The following is a 21,133-nucleotide window of genomic DNA, read 5'->3' as shown; positions in this document are numbered from 1 at the left end:
GCACTTTAACCACCATATCAGGCTGGCTGTCTCAGCAGTGAATATTTCCTTTAAAAGCGTTCGTACTATCATTTTTGGAGTAGGTGTATGAATCAGAATAGAGTTTAATTTTTATATAAATGAGGATATATAAAAATGGATCACTTAACGTACTTGTCTGCCACACTAAGTTTATGTTAGCCAGGCATTGGACCACAGAGAACCAAACAAGGTAGTTTAGTTTGGTTTGAGTGTAACAATAAACCCTGCTTTAGAAAAGCCAGAATGTATAAGCCAATTGCAAACCATTGCTTCTGATTGTGGTTAATGAATGGCAAACAAACCATGATTTCTTTTCAGGATGGATTTGGATGAAAGAAACCAAAATTCATGCACTGCACCGTGGCTTGTTGTTATGTGAGAACCCAGCCGTTGTATGCAGGAGCTCATTGATTAAGGACATTGATTTTAGAACTGCAAGATTAATGCTAAATAATACTAAAAGTGAAGTGAAAGCATCCAGTCTCTTCCTTATAACCACATCAAAGAATGGCACAAGAGTGTATAAGTGTGGGGATACTAGCAGTTTGTGTAATGTTCATCTCTAGTTTAGAATTGCATACAAACAAAGATAAGGTGTCGCTCTAGACACATCATTTACTTTCAGCATTATAGCCACAGCGGCACAGCTTTCTGATGCTCTTTTGGCGCTATACCATGATGCCATGTGCCATCTAGAAGGGTGCATGGCATCATGATGTGATGGGGGTGGAGTAATGGCATCCAGTGTGTGGACGCTGCACCATGGCTCCACCTACAGGCCAGCACAAAGTGCTGGTCTGTAGAGCCCCTTAGTTTCCAAATGGTCTCTGATTTTCAGTTGTTGAACAGAACCAGATCTGTTTTGGACATTGGACAGAATCTTGTTGATATCATATGCATATGCAAGTTCCCCTATAGAAGCAATTTGACATTTTGTCTAGTGAGGGCAACTGTATTCAAGTGAAGATTGCAGTGGTGGAGTTGTGCATGTGGTACCATTGCTCATGGTTGTGCATTGTGCATGGATGTGTACATGTATTGCCTGTGGATTGCTTTGAATATTTTGCATGCAGATACAAATGCACATTTAATTTCACAGTCATTTGCACAATGTCACAATTATGCAATAGTGGCATAATTCCATGACTTCAAAGTTATGCTCTATCTTCTCAAAGTAGGATATTGGCCAGAGTGAGTGTTCAGTGAATGTGTTGGGACGTAGATATAATGAATTAATGAATTCGAGTGACTTGGGTGAGTAACCTGGAACTGTTTGCTATCCAAGAAGGTATTTCCACATGAACTCTTCTTCATGGCCCACTGAAGTTGAGATTACATAGGATGAACTTCAGAACATCACTCTGGGTTTATTCTAAGCTTTGTTGTTGTTGTCTAAGTGCACAAGAAGCCAGAGGGCCAGTAGCAAGGAGACATTTTTTCCCAATTCACTTGGCACCATGTGCTGTTTGCATAACCATACAATACATCATAGAAAGTAAGAGAGACAGCCTCACCAAGAAATTGACTGAGAATGACACTGGCACTGTCCCTGAGGTGTGAAGGCACTGCGGATCAAGCCAGAACTGACAACATTTTTGTAATGGTAAAAGCCACAGGGCTCTGTCCTGGGCCCAGTGCTATTCAACATCTTTATCAATGACCTGGATGACAGAATTGGGAGCATACTTATCAAATTTGCAGATGACACCAAATTAGGAGGAATAGCTAATACTCCAGAGGACAGGATCAACATTCAAAATGATCTGAATAGACTAGAAAGCTGGGCCAAAGCTAACAAAATGAAATTCAACACAGAGAAATGTAAGGTATTGCACGTAGGGCAGAAAAATGAAATGCACAGATACAGGATGGGGGACACCTGGCTGAATGAGACTACATGTGAACGGGATCTGGGAGTCCAAGTACACCACAAGTTGAACATGAGTCAACAATGCGATGCGGCAGCTAAAAAGGCCAATGCAATTTTAGGCTGCATCAATAAAAGTATAGTGTCTAGATCAAGAGAAGTAATAGTCCACTATATTTTGCTTTGGTCAGGCCCCACCTGGAATACTGTGTCCAGTTCTGGGCACCATAATTCAAAAAGGACATTGAGAAACTGGAGTGTGTCCAAAGGAGGGCGACTAAAATGGTGAAGGGTCTGGAAACCATGCCCTATGAGGAACGACTTAGGGAGCTGGGGATGTTTAGCCTGGAGAAAAGAAGGTTAAGAGGTGATATGATAGCCTCGTTTAAATATTTGAAAGGGTGTTACATCGAGGAGAGAACAAGCTTGTTTTCTGCTGCTCCAGAGAACAGGACCAGAAACAATGGATCCAAGCTGTAGGAAAAGAGATTCCACCTCAACATTAGGAGGAACTTCTTGACAGTAAGGGCTGTTCGACAGTGGAACAAACTCCCTCGGAATGTAGTGGAGTCTCCTTCTTTGGAGGTCTTTAAGCAGAGGCTGGATGGCCATCTGTCGGGGATTTTTTGATATGCATTTCATGCATGGCAGGGAGTTGGACTGGATGGCCCTTGTGGTCTCTTCCAACTCTATGGTTCTATGATTCTATGAAAACCTGCCGATGAAAAGCAGTACTTCATAGATGCAGCAAATCCTGCAGCAGCAGTTGATAAGCCTCCAGGATGCAGCTGGATCAAACACAGCGCTAGACATTTCTTCATACCTCCTCCTTGTTCACATATGGAGCAGTTAGATAGTTGATCTCAATAATATATTAGTATAAAATTATGAAGAGTGAAAGGTAGCAATTCTCATTTTAATTACCTTTCTATTTTACTCATCTATTCATTTCAGGAAATACCTTTATCCCTGATTGAACTCCATATTGCCAAGGGCACAAAACCAAATTTCCCACTGCACATTTCTATTTTTTCTCCTACTGCACACAGGGTGACCAGACACCCTCTTTTTCCAAGACATGTCCTACATTTCAGCTTTCTGTCCAGGAGGAATTCCAAAATGACTAAGAAGCATGAATTTGGAATGTCCTACACTTTTCTTGGATGGTTTGCATTTTTGGTGCCTTGTCCTCCTTTACAGTTCTGACATCTGGCCAACTCTGGATGCACACAATGTGTCCAGCTGCACATTACAATATTGTTTAACACTGCTGAGTCTTGCCTTGGAGCATGGCTTTCACCTAGCCTTTTTGGCTGCTCCGTGTTCTGGTTCATATATCCGCTAGGCTGGTATTCTTTCATTTCATATGCTCCTGAAGTTAAGAAGAGTCAGACCTGGATAATACCATGAAATACCAAGTGTTGTAGACTAGTTCTTCTTAAGCTGTCTGGCAGCAGGTCCCCCCCCCCCTCCATGTGCCAGGGACAAACACCATATTTGTGCCCATGGACTACAACTGTTTCTTTCCTGGAAACATGTTGCAGTCTGTCTCTGGTCCACAAACCTCTCATTTGAGTAGCAATGTTCTAGGATATATTTCAGAGAAAGTCAATGGCAAACCACCTCAAAATTTTCCTTGCATGAGACCCTATGAAATTCATGAGTTTGCCATAAGTTGACAGAGAGGTGACAAGCATATGCCCTTCCCCTCTTCTCCTGCCCCAGTGTACTTTATATAAAATAGGAGGTTCTAATGAGATTTGTCCATGACATGGACAAATCTTGAACCTTGAAAATGTTTACCTCCTAGGGATGATGTGCACATAGATTCTAATAATAATTTTATATTGTTTTATAATTGACCAGTAATCAATATATGTATGAAATTGTGAGTTGTGAAATTTATGCATGTAATGCTGATTTTAGCTATTGTGCTCCTGCCTCGATCCATGGGGAGAGGCAGGAAATATAAATAAAGATATTATTATTAGTAGTAGTATTAGTATTAGTATTATTAGTATTATTATTATTAAAGTGTGGTATCATTACCTTGGGCTTAAATACCGTAAAGGCACCAGATCCCATCTGATCTTGGCAGCTTACTAGGGTCAGCCCTGGTTAGTACTTGGATGGAAAACTGCCAACACATACCAGGTTTTTGTTGTTGTTGTTGTGTGCCTTCAAGTCATTTCTGACATATGGTGACACTAAGGCAGTGAACCTGTCATGGGGTTTTCTTGGCAAATTTCTTCAGAGGGGATTTACCACTGCCATCCTCTGAAATACCAGGTGCTGCAGGCTAAATTTCAGCAAAATGAACTGGAAAAACCACCTCGCAGTATTCCTTGCCTAAAAAATATCTGTGAAATTGATGGGGTTGTCATAAGTTGACAGATGATGTGAAGGTGTGTGCATGTGTGCACATGCACACACACGCACGCACACACACACACAGAGTATTCCATTGCTTTATATTTGGGATGTGCAAAGTCTATCCCACAGGCCACTCATGGACCTCAAATAACCTTTTGTGTGTATGTGTGTGACCAGCCCGCGGACAAACAACAAGAACACATCGCTCCCCATCAAACTTGATTTTCCCACTCCTAGAAACCTTCAGTAGTACTGGTTCTGCTCTAAACTGAGGACAAGACTCTCACCCCATGCCCAAATGAAACAAAAGAGGGAGCCCAGCCATTTTGAATGTGTTTGCTTCTCATCTTTCTGTTAGTTTTGGCCTGATGCTGCCCAAAGTAGGGGCCAGAGGTGAACAATTGACCTCCATCCAGCCTATTGGAGTTGTCCTCCCTCCAACAATTTCTATGCTTTCACTTGTTCATGGGTTCTGGTGCCTTTACGGTATTTCAAACCACTGTGAGTAGCCAAGTGCAGGCTAGGGCTCAAAGCTCTGAGTGAAATCCTTGTACAAACAGAGAACTTTCCTCTAGCTTGTATTAGAGAATGCTTGTGCTCTTCAGCATCTGTTTATTCTGTCTGAGCATAGTGCTCAGTGTTATTGGGACCTTAGGCTGTATTTCTTTTTATGGTCTGTGTGATTTATGGTGGTATCAGTTGTTTAATCACAGTTGGCCTTCCCCTTCCTTCTCCGGTAATATAGTTAGCTACTTACATGGAAGGGTAGCCATCTGATCTAATTATGGCATCTGAAACCTAATTGCAGAGTCAAATATGTTCCTGTAATCTACTGCTTAACGCCTTAGCATTGAAGAAAACAGATGAGACGTTTGCACGCATGTTCTTCTTCCATGCAAGTACAAGAAGATCCTTGCTGGGTCAGACCATAGTTCCCTTTGGTTGTTTTTGACCATAAATTCCATTATCTTGACCATTGGCAATAATGCCTGTGCTAATAGGAGTTGTAGTCCAAAAGTCAGGAGGGCATGGCATCAGGAAAGGCTAGTTTATCTAGTCCAGAATTTGGTTTCCCAAAGTGGCCCACCAGATACCTCTGGGAAACCCACAAGCAAGACAAGATTGCAGCTGTACCTTCTTACTTATTTTCATTGTCAATAGGTAACTGGAGGTATTTTTCATAGGTAGTGGAGGTAATGCATAGCTATCATGACTTTTAGCCATTAACAACCTCATTCTCCATTGTTATGCCTTGTGGTAGTGAGTGCCACAGTTTAATTTTGTATGAAAAATGCTTCCTTTTGTTCATGCTACTTAGAGGTGGATAAGAGTTTATTTATTTATTGTTTGTTTGTTTGTTTCTAAGCATGAGGATAATATTTCTAGGAATCTGGCAGTCAAGCTCTGGAGATTGTTTTCCCCTTCAGCTTTTCTTGGGAATTTTGGATGTCTTGGCAGAAAATAGTACTGAAGGAGATTTAGAACTTCAAATGAATTAGCCTTTCCTGGTGCTTTATTTCCCTTACAGTTTTTATGTCAGTCAGTCCTTCATGTGTTTATTGACTGCAAAGGATACAGAAAGAGTTAAAGGAGATGCAGACAAGACAGATAAAATTCTGGGAAGGTCAAAAATTTGAGACACTTTAATCTGGAAGAGAATCCAGAATAAAATGCAAATGAAGAGGCACATGAGAGAAGTCTTCAAAATATGAGCAGTATTGCTAGAGCTGTGAGGGGCTGAAGATCAACTAGCTAACTTGGACAGCCAAAAGCAGTCTACTTCCTCACTCCTTGATCTTGACTGTCCCTGGTTTGTCCCACCAATATCTTCATGTTCTGGTGACTCAGAATTTCCTAAGCAATGAATTGACAGGATTAGTTCTATTAGGTCCATGCTAAAGTTGGGCATTTTCACCGTGATCTTGTTCACCAATGCCAGTATCAGTTACATGGTTGGAGTGAGTTACAAAGCTGGAGAAAGTTCAGCGAAGGGCTACGAGGATGATAAGCGATATGGAGAACAGAACATATGAGGAGAGGTAGAAGCACCTGGGAATGTTCAGCTTGGTGAAGAGAAGACTGAGGGATGACATGATTATGTTCTTTAAACATCTAAAGGGCTGTCATAGAAAAGAGGGGTTAGATTTGTTCTCCGTAGGCCTAGAACTAGGTGTAATAGTTTTAAGTTTCAGGAGGTAGTTTTTGATTGAACATTAGAAGGAAGTTCTTGCCAGTGAGAGCAGTTTGCCAATGGAACAAATGGCCTAGAGAGATGTCGAGATCTCATAGAATCATATAGTTGATAGAGACCACAAAGTCAATTGCTCCGTATCATTGTCTGAGCAGCAAAAACCAAGCATGCTCCTTCCTCTATATGACATCTCTCAAAATATTTAAATGTGGCTACCATATCACCTTTTAACCGTCTCTTCATGGTTTCCAGACCTTTCACCATTTGGGTCACCCTCCTCTGGACATGGTCCAGCTTGTCAACCTCCTTCTTGAAACTGGACACAGTATTCCAGGCCTGATCAAAGCAGAATAGAGTGGTGCTACTGCTTAGCTCGATCTAGGCACTATACTCCTATTGATGCAACCTAGAATTGCATTGGCTTTCTTAGCTGCTGTATCACATTGCTGACTCATGTTCAGCCTGTGGTCCACTAAGACTTCTAGATCCCTTTCACATGTACTGCCATCAAGCCAGGTGTCACCCATCCTATACCTGTGCATTTCATTTTTACAGTCCAAGTGTCCTTCTCTGGATGTCCTAAAAAAAAAAAAAGCCTTTGCATAGTTTCAGCGGAGATCCCACGTTGAGCAGAGTGTTGGACCTGATGATCCACAAGGACCCTTCCAACTCTATGATTTACGATCACTAGGGTTGCTTGGTGAAATAAAGGACAGGGCTCCCGTTCCAGGAGTCCTGTCCCATACTTTACCTGACAACCCTACTGTTAACTGTCCAACTTCATTTCTGTGCTTTGTGACAAGGTGTTACCCAGGAATCTCAGGCACTTTGCATTTCAAAAACCTAAGTGCTGAACATGAGGAAGAATTCCATCACTCTTGAAGAAGATTGAAAGATAACCATTAAACAAATCCCTAGTCCTTTGGCAACCTAATTTAATTCTGTGGTTGTTCCCATTAAGATATGTCAGTATCGCCCCAGCCTACCCAGAACCTTAATTCCTTTTTGCCTGCCAAACATACACACCTCAGGGTGAAGAGAATTACAGGTGGTAAAACAGTCTTTTCCTAGCTCCTTGGTTATAGTTTATTAGAAGGGTTGAATCACTATTCATCATTGGTGCAAAGTGTAAAATGAGAGTTATGAATAAAGATGATGGTGATGATAAAGCTATGGACTTCTATATGCCAGATCTTTCAGCTCTGATCCTACTCCTTCATAAATGTATATTAATGGTTGTTGTTATTGTGTGCCTTCAAGTCATTTTTTTTCTTGTGGTAACTCTAAGGCAAGCCTATCATGAGGTTTTCTTGTCAAGATTTGTTCAGCGTGGGAGTTGGCTTTGCCTTCCTGAGAGAGTGTGATGTGCCTAAGGTCACCCAGTGGGTTTCCATGGCTGAGCAAAATGCAAACACTGGTCTCTAGAGTCATAGTGCAATGCTCAAACCACTACACCATGCTGACTTTCATACATGAATTAGTAATAAATTGACTGTAGTAAAATGGTAGCACAAGCTATTTCATTACCACCACAAGAATCAATGCATCTTAAATTGATAGAACATAAAAGTTGATTTGATTGTAATTTCTGAATAAGACGACTTTTCTAAATTCCTATGAAAGTATGTATGTGACAAAATAGACATTTAGTAAATTAATATAGTTTTTTTAAACAGAAACATGATATACCCTTAAAGTAAAAGTTATATCAATTAAAACTAAGAGAACACAATACATATATTATTATAATATTATGCATTTTGATTACAAAGCTGGAGTTGTATTTGGTACATTTCTACTGACTCTACCCAAAATTGCTTCCAACTCCAACTCTGAAACTCTGACTAATAATGGTAATAGTATGTTATGGCCGTAAATACAGGAGTCCTTATGTTGCAAGCAGTTTGTAGGCTCATCTTTGTGAGAGAATCAACTCAAGGCAAATTTTATTGTTTACCAGGAATGGACACTGAATCATATTTTGTTTCTGTTTAAAATAAAATAAAATTGAATCCACATTGAAAAGTGACACTGGCTAACCCCACTTCACCTCATTCCTCATCCTTGATGTTTGCCATATTTTCGTTTGCCTAATCCCTTTCTCATCCTTTTAAAACAGAAAATCAAAACAATTACTTCATTTTTTCCTCAGATAATTCAATGCAGCTTTTGATAAGAACATCACAGAAATGACAACATGAATGACAATAAAGAAAGAAAAGCAGCACACAAATGAATTGTTTTAAGTTGTTATTAGTAATGATTGTTTAAAAGTATGTTGCATTAAGAAGATAAGAAGAGGCCTGCTAGATTGGGCTACACAGACCTATCTAGCTCAGGATTTTCTTCCAGTGGCCAACTAGGTCAGTATGGGAAGTCCATGAACAGAAGAACAAAATGACGGATACACAGATGTTGAAAAACAGAACAGAAAGGAATTAGCAAAATTAGCAAAAAGATGCCTCAAATCAACTATAAATCAAAGCACATGTTCTATAGTTACATATATTAAAGTTAAAAGCATGCATGTCAATATAATATAAAATCATCAATACAGAAAACATCTCAGCAAACAACAATATTGTTCTTGTTGTGTGCCTTCAAGTCATTTCCAATTTATGGCGACTCTATCATGGAGTTTCCTGGCACTGAGAGTATGTGTCTCATCCAAGGTAATCCAGAGGTTTTCCATGGCTGAGCAAGGAACTGAACTCTGGTCTCCAGAGTCATGGTCTGGTGCTCAAACTACTACATCACATTGGCTGTCCCACAATAATATACAAAGAATAATACATACTAATACAAGCTCAGTAAAATAGTTGTAAAACAAAGAATTAACCAGTATATGGGCAACCAGGCTAAATGACAGCAGAAACCTGACTGCATTTTTATAGTGAGCCCTCCATATCCATGGATTTAAAAAAAAAATCCATGGATTTCAAGTTTGAAAATAGTTTAAAAATTCTATAAAGAAACCTTGATTTTGCCATTTTATACAAGGGAAACTATGCCATTGTATTTAATGGGACTTCAGCATCCATGGATTTTGGTATCCATGGGGGGGGGGGGGGTCCTGGAACCAAACTGGATACCAAGGGCCTACTGTATTTATAGTTTGATATTATTAGCTTTGTATGTGTACATCTTAAATATGAATAACTGAAGCTGACAAGAGTGCAATGACATTTTTAGTATTGTGTCCCCCCATAACTTTGATTGCCTTCTTTTTCATTTGTTGAATCCCCATGCAAAGTCATCGAAGTTGGTGACTATCATGACATCTTGTAGCAGTGAATTTTTTCCCCCAATTGAATTTATTAAGGATATTTGCATATTTTGGAAAGCTCTCATTTAAAGAAAATGCACTGAGCAAAATCCTCATCAGTTCTTTATTTGTAGAGATAAATGTAGATAAATGATAGCCATAAAGCAAGGGCTGCATCAACACTACAGAAATAATCCAGGTTGACACCACTTTAACTGGTGTGGCTCAGTGTTTTGGAATTCTGAGAACTGTTGTTTGTTGTGGTATCAGAGCTGTCTGACAGAGAAGGTTCAATATCTTACAAAACTACACTTCCCAGAATTCCCTAACATTGAGCCATGACAATTAGAGTGGTGTCAACCAGAATTATTTCTGAAGTGTGGCTGCAGCTTGGGTTGTAGATGGCAGATTACATGTTTGAATTCTATTATTCCAACCCTTAGAAGCCTACCATGTACTACTCTAGCCTAGAGTTTGTCCAGCAACCAGATGTTTAACACAGAAGTTTCATCTAATCTCAGTGAGTTCAAGACCTCAGTTGTATCTTTCCTTTTTGGCAAGGCTGTGTCTCTCTGTGTTTTAGTGTATGTGCTCTGGAATACTATTTTGCTAGTTCCCACTAAGGTATCTGTTGTTGTTTTTTATAATGTAAGGTTGTAGATAATATTGAGGTAGACACTTGACCACATATCCCTGCATGCAAAATCTTTTCACATAGAAATCTGAATTTGCTAGCCACATTCTCCCTTCCTGATACACCAGTTTTTTTGTGGACAAGGTTGGTTTTGTTTTGTTTTTTCATTTTAAAAAAATATTCATATGAAGGAGGGCAGCTTTCTGGGCCAACATCTATGATACAGCTTAGACCTCATCAAGAGCTGCGAGTGAGTGAGAACTTGTCCTTTAAATAATCTTGTGGGTGGAGAAACTTCACAGGGTTTCCATTGTACTCTGGGTGCAGGTAGGAACATTACTGTCTAATATTTATGTTTTGGCTCTCCTGAGGTCTGTGTACATTGTATACTTCAGCAAGAGAGATTAATAATGCGAAATGCCAACTAAGTCAGCTGGTTTTCCTTTATTGGCACAGGCGACAAGCCTCTTGACATGGGCTTTCTTGTTAGGCAATGAAGAAGGGTTGCTTTCTCATTTTTGTTTGTGGACTTTGAGGGACTTTGCCTTTGACAGCTGTAGGTATTCATCAGCTGATGCTTTTCCTGGCAAAGGGGTGCCCAGTTAATAATCTAGGAGAACTTGCTGTTGCATCTGAACCCAAAGTTCAGCATGTTGACCAGTTACTTGGGTGGATCACTATGGGGACAGCCTTCTTTGCTGTGACACCACAGTTGGGCAATGCCAGCTTGCAGCTGGAATGGCATCAACTGTAGCATTCTTTTGGTTTGAGGTTACAATCTGGCTCCTAATTAAAGCTTTCAGGATCTAGGAATCACCAGTCTGAATAGGCTCTGAAGGTGTGTCACAGTGTGCATGATGCCAAAATTGTTTTTAAGCATGTTAAATTGTTTTAAACTGTTACATTGCCTAAATTGATCTGTGCCTTTCGCTGAGACCTTTTAACATAATGTTGATAATACACACACACACAGAGACACACATTTGAATAGATAAAAAATAAATGTAATCACTTCTGTTAGTACATTACTAGAACCCTGAGTCACTCCCTAAAGCTCAATCACAGGAGAATGAAGTCTGAAAAGAGGAAGTAATTCTTTACCGTGAATGAATTGTACAATTCACTACCACAAGATGTAATGTTGGTTGACAACTTGGATGGTTTTAAAATAGGAGATTGGACAGATTAATGGAGGATAGGGCCATCAGCAGCTACTAGAATTATGGGATCTTAGATCTAGATCTAGTCTAATCCTTTGCCATGCAGGAAATCACCATTAAAGCACTCCTGAAAGATGATAATCCAACCTCTGTTTAAGACCTCCAAAAATGGGGAGTCCACTACCTTCCATGGCAGTCTGTTCCACTGTTGAACAGCAATTAACAGTTTTTAAAAAACTTCTGCCTAATGTTTAGGTGGCATCCCTTTTCCTGTAATTTGAATCTATTGGTTTGTTTTGTAGTCTCTGGAGAAGCTCTGTTGTCTTCAGGATCAGAGGCAGTATACCTCTCTGTTATCAGTTGCTCAGGAGCATGAGATGGAGGGTTCAGTTGGACTCATGTTGGCAGCGTTCCCATGAGCAACTACCTGGTCACTGTATGAGCAGAACATGGGACCATAGATATTTGGTGTGACTCATCATGGCTCTTCTTTGATTCTTATTTAATGATGGAGTATAAATATTGCTCCTCGTTTCTACAAACAGGGACTGTTGTACTGGCAGAAATCCAGAGGCAATTGTACTGGGTTTAATTGCCTTTAGATGAGAGCAACAGAAATGAATGGTGTCCTGTTAGCAACTATTTTGTTTGCAAATATGCATACAGAGCATAGTGGAAGGAAATCAACCTGTCTGTTAGGCAGCCCAACCACAAATCCTACTTCAAATTTCCTGAAGCCACTATCCTGTTTCAACTAAAGCTAAATGCCTTTAGCTATGTCTGTCTGTTTTGTCCTAGGGTACATCTAAACTGTAAAAATAATCCAGTTTGACACCACTGTAACTGCCATGGCACCATCCTACCAAATCCTGGGATTTGTAGTTTTGGGGAGGCAACAGCACTCTTCAGCAGAGAAGGCTAAAGACTGTAAAACTACACATCCCAGGATTCCATAGGATGGAGCTGCAACTCTTCAAGTGGTGTCAAACTGCATTATTTCTACAATGTATGTGCACCCCACATATAAACTACCACTGTTCCTTCTGGCTTGGCCTCTAGGGTGTCCCCTTCCAATATCAAGTGGTAGTAGAGAGAGATTTCCAGCCATCAAGGAATATTTTTGTTGTTTTGTGAAGAACACTGAAAGTGTACAAGACAGATATGAATTGTAGGGTCCTCCAGATGTTGCTGAACTGCAATTTCCAGCTTTCTTTACCATGCTGTCTAGGGTGCAATCTGACACCCTTGGTGTAGCAGAAATATCTCTATGTAGAGATGCATTGCATTTTTCCATGCAGAATATCAACATTGCTCAACTAATGCATTTGCCTAGTGCTGTTTCGTAACCACAGTGTGCCACCACTGTGTGCACAGTGCATAATTCACAATGTGAAATCATTGTGCATAGTGCCTAAACACAATGCACCACATGACTTTATGTGCAACACCACTTCTGCTGCTGTCATCAGAATACACGTGTTGCACTATGGTGAATAATTTGCCCTGCATATGTAGAGTGACTTATACATGTGTATTTCACTAACAGAATGCTAGCCTAGGTCTCTTGGGAGTAGTGCTTCAGTAACATCTGGAAGGCTGTAAAATACTCACCCCTGGTATAAATGGAGAGGTCTTCAACTACTCTACCAAGTGCTGGGTTCAGTCCCAGTGATCAAATGTTTAATTGTATGATACATAAATACTTGACAGAAAAAAAAGATGATGGGCAATAAATGAAGAGGGAAAGTTTCATCCCACTGAGCTTTTGTCTATTATGCAACTTTTCACATAGGTTCATAGGCAGGGTGCAATACAATCACAGGTCAAGCTGTGTCAAGCTTCCCATTCCCTTCTGGGAACTGTCAGCTCATGGCAAATTGCTAGACTAGGTTGTCTGTCATCTTATGACATACAATGGAGTCTTCAACCTTCTTTGAACTTTTTCTAAAACATATGTTTACACCAAGTCCCCTCCCCTCCTCCTCCTTACTTTAGGTATGTTTGATTCTTGGAAAACAGGTCTGTATACAGTCAGCCCTCCATTTTTGCAGGGGATCCGTTCTGGACCAGCACCCCCCCCCCCCCCCCCACGAAAATGAAAACTTGCAGATATTCAAGCTCCATAGGTTTGAATGGGGATGTTTGCCCTAGTTTAACCCCCTCCATTTGCTCCTCATGAGTAAGTGAGGGTCACAGATCTGAAATCCTCAAAAACAGAGGGGAAACTGTACTTCCTCGTTTAATTTTGTATAGTCCAGTTTTAAAAAAATCTAGATTTCTCATCCAGTTGTACAACATACCCTTATGAAACTGATTTTTGCACTTGCTTGTCATTTCAAGATGTAGTAGCAGCATTTGAATTTCAGAATATGCTTAACTGAAAATCTAGATATTTGAGAATTCTGTCCAAACTATAGCTGGGAATCAGGTGGCCCTATAGATATTGTTAGACTGCAGCCCTAGTCAGTAAAGCCAATGGCAAGGAGTGCTGGAACTTTCTGTTCAGCAACATTTAGAAGGTCAGATGATGGCCAACCCTGGTTTAATTTGCCTAACTGGGTAGTTGTGTGGATAAAAATGAAGATAGATGAAGGCCATGAAACGAAAGCTTGAAAAGCTTACGTTTTGGAAATAAGGATTTTAGGAGCTATAGTCTTAAAATGGTAACTTTTCTAGGATCTGCCATGTACACCGTCTTGAGCTCCTTGGAGAAAAGCTAAAACAGAAGAGTAAGAAATAAATAAAATGATTTTGATTTACCACCCAAGTTTACATTGCAGATTACTAGTCACAAAATGATGACATCCTTTTTATTGTTCTTATTCTCTCCAGTTGCAGATCTGAATGTTTCTGACCTCCTCACAGTAACTGGACTATCAAGGCTCTGAGAGACTTTACCGAGAGGTACCATCCCTTCCAGGGGGTTTCCCCTTTGTTTTCTTCTCATTTTCCCCTTCCCCCCATATAAAACTTCCATGGACCGAGCCATCATCATGGAGCCAAGGGAGAACTCAAGCATTTCCAGGCAAAGGGGGAATGAGACAGATTTCTTGGGGTCAGCCATGGCTTCTGCAAAGACCCCACCTGCTCCTGGCAGTGCTGGAGAAGCCATGCTGCCTGTGTCTGGCTCTGCAAAAGGTATCCCAGTGAGCGGTGATCGTATGGAGGGTGAAGAGGAAGATGAGCTATGCTCTGGAAGAGATGTGGATTCCACTTCGAATGCAGACAGTGAGAAATGGGTGGCTGGAGATGGACTCGAGGAACAGGAATTTTCCATCAAGGAGGCTAACTTTACAGAGGGAAGTCTTAAGCTGAAGATCCAGACAACAAAGAGAGCCAAAAAGCCTCCAAAGAACCTGGAGAACTATATCTGCCCACCTGAGATCAAAATCACCATTAAGCAATCTGGGGAACAAAAACTTTCAAGAGCTGGGAAAAATAACAAAGCAGCAAAAGAGGAAGACAGAGCCCACTCCAAAAAGAAGGTAAGACTATCCATTTTGATACTGCTTCTTTCCTTCCAGCTCCCTGTTTGGTTGGGTTTTGGGGTTTTTTGGTATTCATCTGTGCAACTTGTGCAAACATTGTGTGTGAATTCGTCATTCGGTTTTCACTATCTTCCTTAAATTAGCTGACTGTTCATGATTTGGTTATTGCCGAAACGCAACCCCTTTTTAGTTGAGAAACTCCACGCGACAATCTGGGAACCGAAAGGGTTTTTGTAATCTAAATGTGTGACAACAGGTGGACAGGATAAACAGATGGAGGTGGAAAGCTGCGGAAGGGGGAGACGCGTAACAAGACAACAGGGGGAATGTTATTAGCATAAGAAGTTCCATGGTCCCTGCACACCAGCTGCCATGCCATTGTAGGGGGCTGAGCTGAAGGGTGTTTTAAAGAGCCATTCGAAGTGGAATATAATGGCCTCACTTGTGTTACGCACACAAAGACTGTGCCTTCAAACCGGAAGAGCTCGGGAAGTTTAAAGGCTTCAGTGTATGACTGCAGACTCTGTTGGTGTGCTTCCTTTAATTACATCCCCCTTTACTTTTGTCCCAGAGCAGCTTTGAGAAAAGTAAGGGACAGGTAGAGGGAAGGCTTTCCAAATAAAGGGATCACACCATTGCTTAATTAACAAGAACTGTTCTTATGTGGATTATGAGACTTTTCTTATAAGGTCTGGTCACTCTGGGGGATCAACTGTGTGAGGCTCAAGATCCAAATAAGTCTGAATCAGCCTCTGAATTTTCAGAGATGTCAAGGTCAGAGGGAGAAATTGTTGCAAAGTCTTTGATGTCAGATTTGTGTATGTGTGTGTGTCTATTTATTAAAGAGTGAAAATAAATCTTGGTTTTTGCCAAACAGCCATTCTCTTTGGATGAACTGGGCACAATGAGAATTCAGTATCCCTTGCACAGTGCCTTCTGATCCTTGGTGATGTTTTATTCCATGGCACAGGGATGTTAGAAATAATATAATTTTCATCAAAATCGTACAGTCCCTGAAAATGACCGTGTGTGTGTGTTGCAAATGAGTCTGCAGTCTGCAAATTCTTTTGGGAGAGGGGGATATCCTTTCTTCTCCCTCTGTGCATCTGTATTGATGAAGGTCAACGTGTAATACAGATCGTGATGGGTAGGCATCTGTGGATGAGAGATATAGCTCCAGAGACCAGGCTAGGGTTGCAAAATGAGAATCCTCTGAAGAAAAACACTTTGTTTTGATATTTAAAAACATGCAAAAAACTTCTTTTTTTGCACCAAAATAAAGTTTATGATGTAGAAACCATCCATGTGATTTTCTCTGCAGAATAATTCAACTTCAGAAGTTTGGGATGCTCAAATACAGAAAGAATAATGAGGAGGAATATTTGTCTTCTCCCAAAGAGGGAAGAAAGCTACTGTAAATGATTTGTCCTTGCATATGATGATGAAATACTCAAAGGTTTATATTCCCAGTGTCCAGTTTCACAAGTGTCCTCAACAGTTTTGTCTAGATACATCTGCTGATACAACCTAAGATCAAAAACCAAACACATGCTGAATGCTAGCAACCTTGAAAAGAAACTTGGGAGACAGGTTGAAAAAGCGAAGATCAGATCAGCAGCACAGACTGGGATGCAATGAGTTGGCACCTTTATATTTCATCCCAACAGCAATTCTGAGCCTTTAACAGTTGCCTAAAAGGCAGCAATCTGTCAGGTGCAGCATTTCCTTGCGGTAGTGATCGTAAGATGGATGCAGGTGCACTTATGGAAAACTGTTGAGAAAAACAAGAGGGCAAGCTCATGGACATTTGAAGGGCTGGGTTTTTAACGAAAACTAGCCAAATAAATCTGGTCTTTCTGTCTGTATAGCTTTGCCTTACAGGGAATGGGTTTGTAGCCTATTTAAAAAGTAGATTGCTGCTCTCAGACTACTTCTAGAAGAGAAAATCAAACCCTTTGACATGTCAGTCAGACGTTGGCAGCTGGGGAGTGGGACACAAATCACAAAGACATCTTTGGGGGCCAAATGCAGTCCCAGAAACACACTGTATCCACATCTGAAGTATGGCATGGGGCAGATAGCCTGTAATTGTCTGTTTTATTTACATATTTTTAAGGAGTGTGTGGATGGATGGTCACCTACGTGCTGCATTTGCTGCATTGATAGGGGTTCATCTTATGGGCAGGGGATTGATGATTCATTCACTGAATAAAACATGACTAAATAAAATAGCAGCTATCTACTTTGAGGTCTTTTGCAGTTCTGTAGTTCAATTAAGAAACCAGGCTGTGAGCCAGTCAGAATTTGCAGGCAATTGGAAAATGGAGGTCTAGGAGATGCCAAATTTCTCTAACTCTTCCTGAGTCTCTTGGGGATTTTGCCACTGGGTGCAAACAGGAGACACCTTGGTTGCCAACCACTTTTTATACGGTTCCCCTGCAAGACGCTTGGCAAACATTAAGAAACCAACAACCTCAGTTGCTTTTCCAAGTGAGAGCAGTTTGCTCTAATTTCCTCGAGGGTGTTATGTGATCATTGCAAAGCAGGGAGGAGATGCAATCGGAGAAGGCAATCTCCATTTCTCTCAAGGTGTGGCTCCTCATTATAAAAATATTTTGAGAGTTGCTGGTGTTGTGGTTCTGTTGCTGAGTTTATTTAAGGCAGCTGTCCAGAGATGATTGTTCCTTGCTTTGACTGCCTTCTTTCTGGAGCATGAAATGACTTCACACATTACAATGGCTGCAAGTGGACACGGATGTTTCCTGCATTGGACAGGTGATGCATAGGTTTTGTACACTCATGGATGTGAAGGGGTCCTGGCCCCAGATATATATTTTATGATGGAAAGGAAGTGGGAAGCCTCTATGATGTTTCAGACGTGTGATGGATGATCCCACCTCTGGCACTTCTGAAACACTTGGGTAACACTTGGGCAGCGTTTGGGCAACAATAAGTGCCCTGTGTGATAAACTCCTAAGCCAAGAAAAGGGCCAGTTTTAAGAAGGGATTTGGAAGAGAGAGAAGAGAGGAATTCTGTAATGAAGAGGCAGATTTGTTTAAAGAAGAAGAAGATAGCAGGATGTGGAAGGTGGTAGAACTGGAGAAGCAAAGGAAGTGGGGGTATGGGATATGCCAAAATTGGAGGCTGAGCTCTTGGATGGGGCAAGACTTTCCTGTTCAGGGTGAAGGATTGACTACTTCAGCAGTTTAATTTGGCAGTAAAGTGGTCTTGTTTCTGTACAGCTTGTGGCCTGAAATGGCTTTTCTTTCCCACTTTTTCCCACAAGAAGGAGAAATTGAGTGGCTCAACATGCATGGAGGGCACTGTCTTTTGCAAGGAACATTCTGTTGCTGTCCAGGGATGCCAAAGTAGCCCTCCTGCCATCCAGAAATGTCTCTTTCAAGCATCCAAGGGGGAAACAGCAGGACCTTACCAACAGATCTTTCAGCAGTTATTGAATACCAAAAGTGCCACTGATCTAGGGTGAACAGCACAGCAGGAAGAAAAGAACTAGGACTAAATCAGTGGTGCACTTCCAGCTTGAATAAACTCATGGGTTATATTATCCAGAGGTTTTCTTCTTGGGTTTTCTTGTATCCATTTATTTCTTTGATCATTATTTTCATTTTAAAATAAAAAAATAAAATAGACATTGAAATGAGCTGTGGTACTCCTGTATGAAGGTGGGATCAGTGTTTTATGTATTTCCAATTTAGTATCTGAGAACTGTGTTTATTACTATGGAAATGCAAGATGTTGGGCACAGCTGAAACCTGGTTTTTTTCTTAGCATTTGCCTTTTTTTAAATAAAATACATGAATTGACATAAGCTAAGATGTCACATTCTTATGAAATGGGCACTTGATTGTATAGCTTCTCAACTGGATTGCCAACTCAGTTGCTACATTCAACAGGAGCAGAAGTGTCAAAATCAATGGGGTTTACATATGTGTTGACTTATCATTTACTGGTAGCAGTTTAATCAATGGGTCTACATCTGTCAGAACCAGCAGTTGGATTTCAGCCACAGCATTTTACATAGGAAGAATTTTTAAATTTATTCCTTTCTTGTTGAATCAATGGACTTCAATCTCTCCTCTCTAAACCTGATACAGTATGTTAATTTAACCCATTTCAAGGTTGTCTGGATTTTAACCAACCAAGCATGAATGGATGGGACCAGATTAGTCTTCCAATCTTGAGCTGCCAGGGTTCTGGCTGTTATCTATAAATGGAAAATTAATTCAGCCTTTGATTTAGTACCCACCTCTTCCAAGATAACCTAAAAGAATAAAATTAATGTCTCTAAGTGCCTCTTTTTGGAGGGTAGTGGCTGTTGTGTTAGGGTCAAAATTCATTTCCTGCTGGGTCCAATGGGCCATCTGTGTTGTTTCTTGCCTTTTGGATTGACTACTAGGGGACAAGTATGGGATAAAATTACTAGGCACACATGTGGAATAAAGTAGCAGGAATCATGTGTCCCTCTATGTGTCCCTTTTGCATGTTGTTAATTTAGAACTATGTCTGTTTTAACTGTTGTAAGCCACCATTAGTCCCTAACTGGGAAAAGGTGAGGTATAAATAAGTACATAAATACTGATGCCTGGAACTGTTGGAACCTGGGATCTGACAACATCTGGAGGGCCACATGATTCTCTTGATGGAGGGCTAGATGTTTTCTGGATGTACATGTATCTGCTTTTACACTGTATATGTTCATCATGTTATCTCTGTATAAAGGGAAACAGAGAAATAAGAACTATATTAAAGCAGCAGTAGAGAAGATGAGACAGCCAGTGTGGTTTGGTGGTTTGAGTGTTGGACTGTGACTATAGAGACTAGGACTTGAATCCCCATTCAGCCATGGAAACTCAGTAGTTGCCCTTGGGCAAGTAACTCTCTCTCAGCCTTAGAGAGAAGGTGAGGTCAACCCCCCCCCTTTTTTTTTTTTGAAGGAACCTTGCCAAGAAAACCTTGCAGAAGATGAGTCTCCCTTATTCAAAATGGGACCAGAAGTGTTTAGGATTTTGGAATTTTTTGTATTTTGGAATACTTGCATATTCATAATGAACTTTCTTGGAGATGAGATCCAAGTCAAAACATGAAATTCATGTATCTTTTGTATACACCTTAAAGACATAGCCTGAAGGTAATGTTACACATAATATTTTTAATAATTTTGTGCATGAAATAAAGTTCATGTACACTGAACCATAAGAAATCAAAGATGTCGCTGTTTTTGTCACTCATGTGGACAATTTTGGATTTTGGAATATTTCAGATTTTGGAATTCCAGATACAGGAGAGACAACCTTTAATAGGTTTGCGTTGGGTTGCCATATGCAGAGAACAACAAAAGAACAAAGTGAAGTTGAAGAAGAAGTGAAGTAGGCAACTGTAATATCATCTGTTGAGTGGAATGTGAGGTGATAGGAGCTATTAGATAACCACTGTGTTGTGGGGAGCATCCAGATGCCTGTAAAAGCTAAAGCGCCCCATGCAGAGATGTTGTTGAACACTCTCAGCCCACTCGGTGGGTTTTTCACTGAGACTTCAGCTGTGGCTACCTTCTCCAGCAGAAATGACCAAAAAGTTTCATGGCTGTGTGATGGGCCAATGGGAGTGTGGCAGGAAGAAAGTAGTCTGTCAGTGGCCTCAATACATCATCGTGTCAGAGTTTGGACTTAAGGTATGCTGAGGCATATGCTACTCCCTTTCCTGTTGCGAAGCCCTGAATCCACCTTGCATGGTCATTCTGTGCTTCGTGGAGAGCAAACAGATGCACAAAGATGACATCAGTGCTGAGATTCGTTGGAGTCTTCTGGGAGATCTCAACACTTCGGTAATCACTGTCAACCCTCAACCTCATATCAACCCTCTCAGTGCCCTAAAAAGCATATCTGTAAGCATAAAGGACACATATGCATGTGGAAGTCCCAAACTGAATTATAGGCAATGAGTGACTGTAGCAGCTGCGAGAACCAATAGCTATTGCAGTCACCCACATGCTTCTCCCACTGGGAACTGAGTGTTTTGTTTGATAGATATTTGCAGTCACAGTATTGAAGTAGTAGCCAAGGTCCATTCCATGTTGTGTAACAAGCTGAGGACTTCTCAAGTTCAGTTTCTTTGC

The 21,133-nt window shown here is 40.7% G+C and overlaps 1 protein-coding gene across 3 annotated transcripts in view; it reads left to right on the top strand.

Moving 5' to 3' along the window:
* Window positions 1-21,133, top strand: part of SETBP1 (SET binding protein 1) — a 355,994-nt gene that overhangs the window by 19,381 nt on the left and 315,480 nt on the right. For 2 of the 3 annotated variants that reach the window (XM_089497879.1, XM_089497888.1), the window contains exon 2: window positions 14,344-14,996. In XM_089497879.1, the coding sequence (XP_089354005.1) occupies window positions 14,487-14,996 (510 nt within the window). In that variant the 5' untranslated portion in view covers window positions 14,344-14,486. Of the gene's footprint in view, window positions 1-14,343; window positions 14,997-17,614; window positions 17,775-21,133 lie in introns of those variants that run through there. The other variant, XM_089497896.1, reaches the window with a different exon arrangement.

The sequence above is a fragment of the Sceloporus occidentalis genome, unplaced genomic scaffold (assembly GCF_023333645.1).
Source record: "Sceloporus occidentalis isolate IW3139 unplaced genomic scaffold, rSceOcc1.0.p SCAF_1, whole genome shotgun sequence".
In the NCBI taxonomy this organism is placed as follows: Eukaryota; Metazoa; Chordata; class Lepidosauria; order Squamata; family Phrynosomatidae; genus Sceloporus; species Sceloporus occidentalis.
This window is presented reverse-complemented; position numbering and strand designations above follow the sequence as displayed.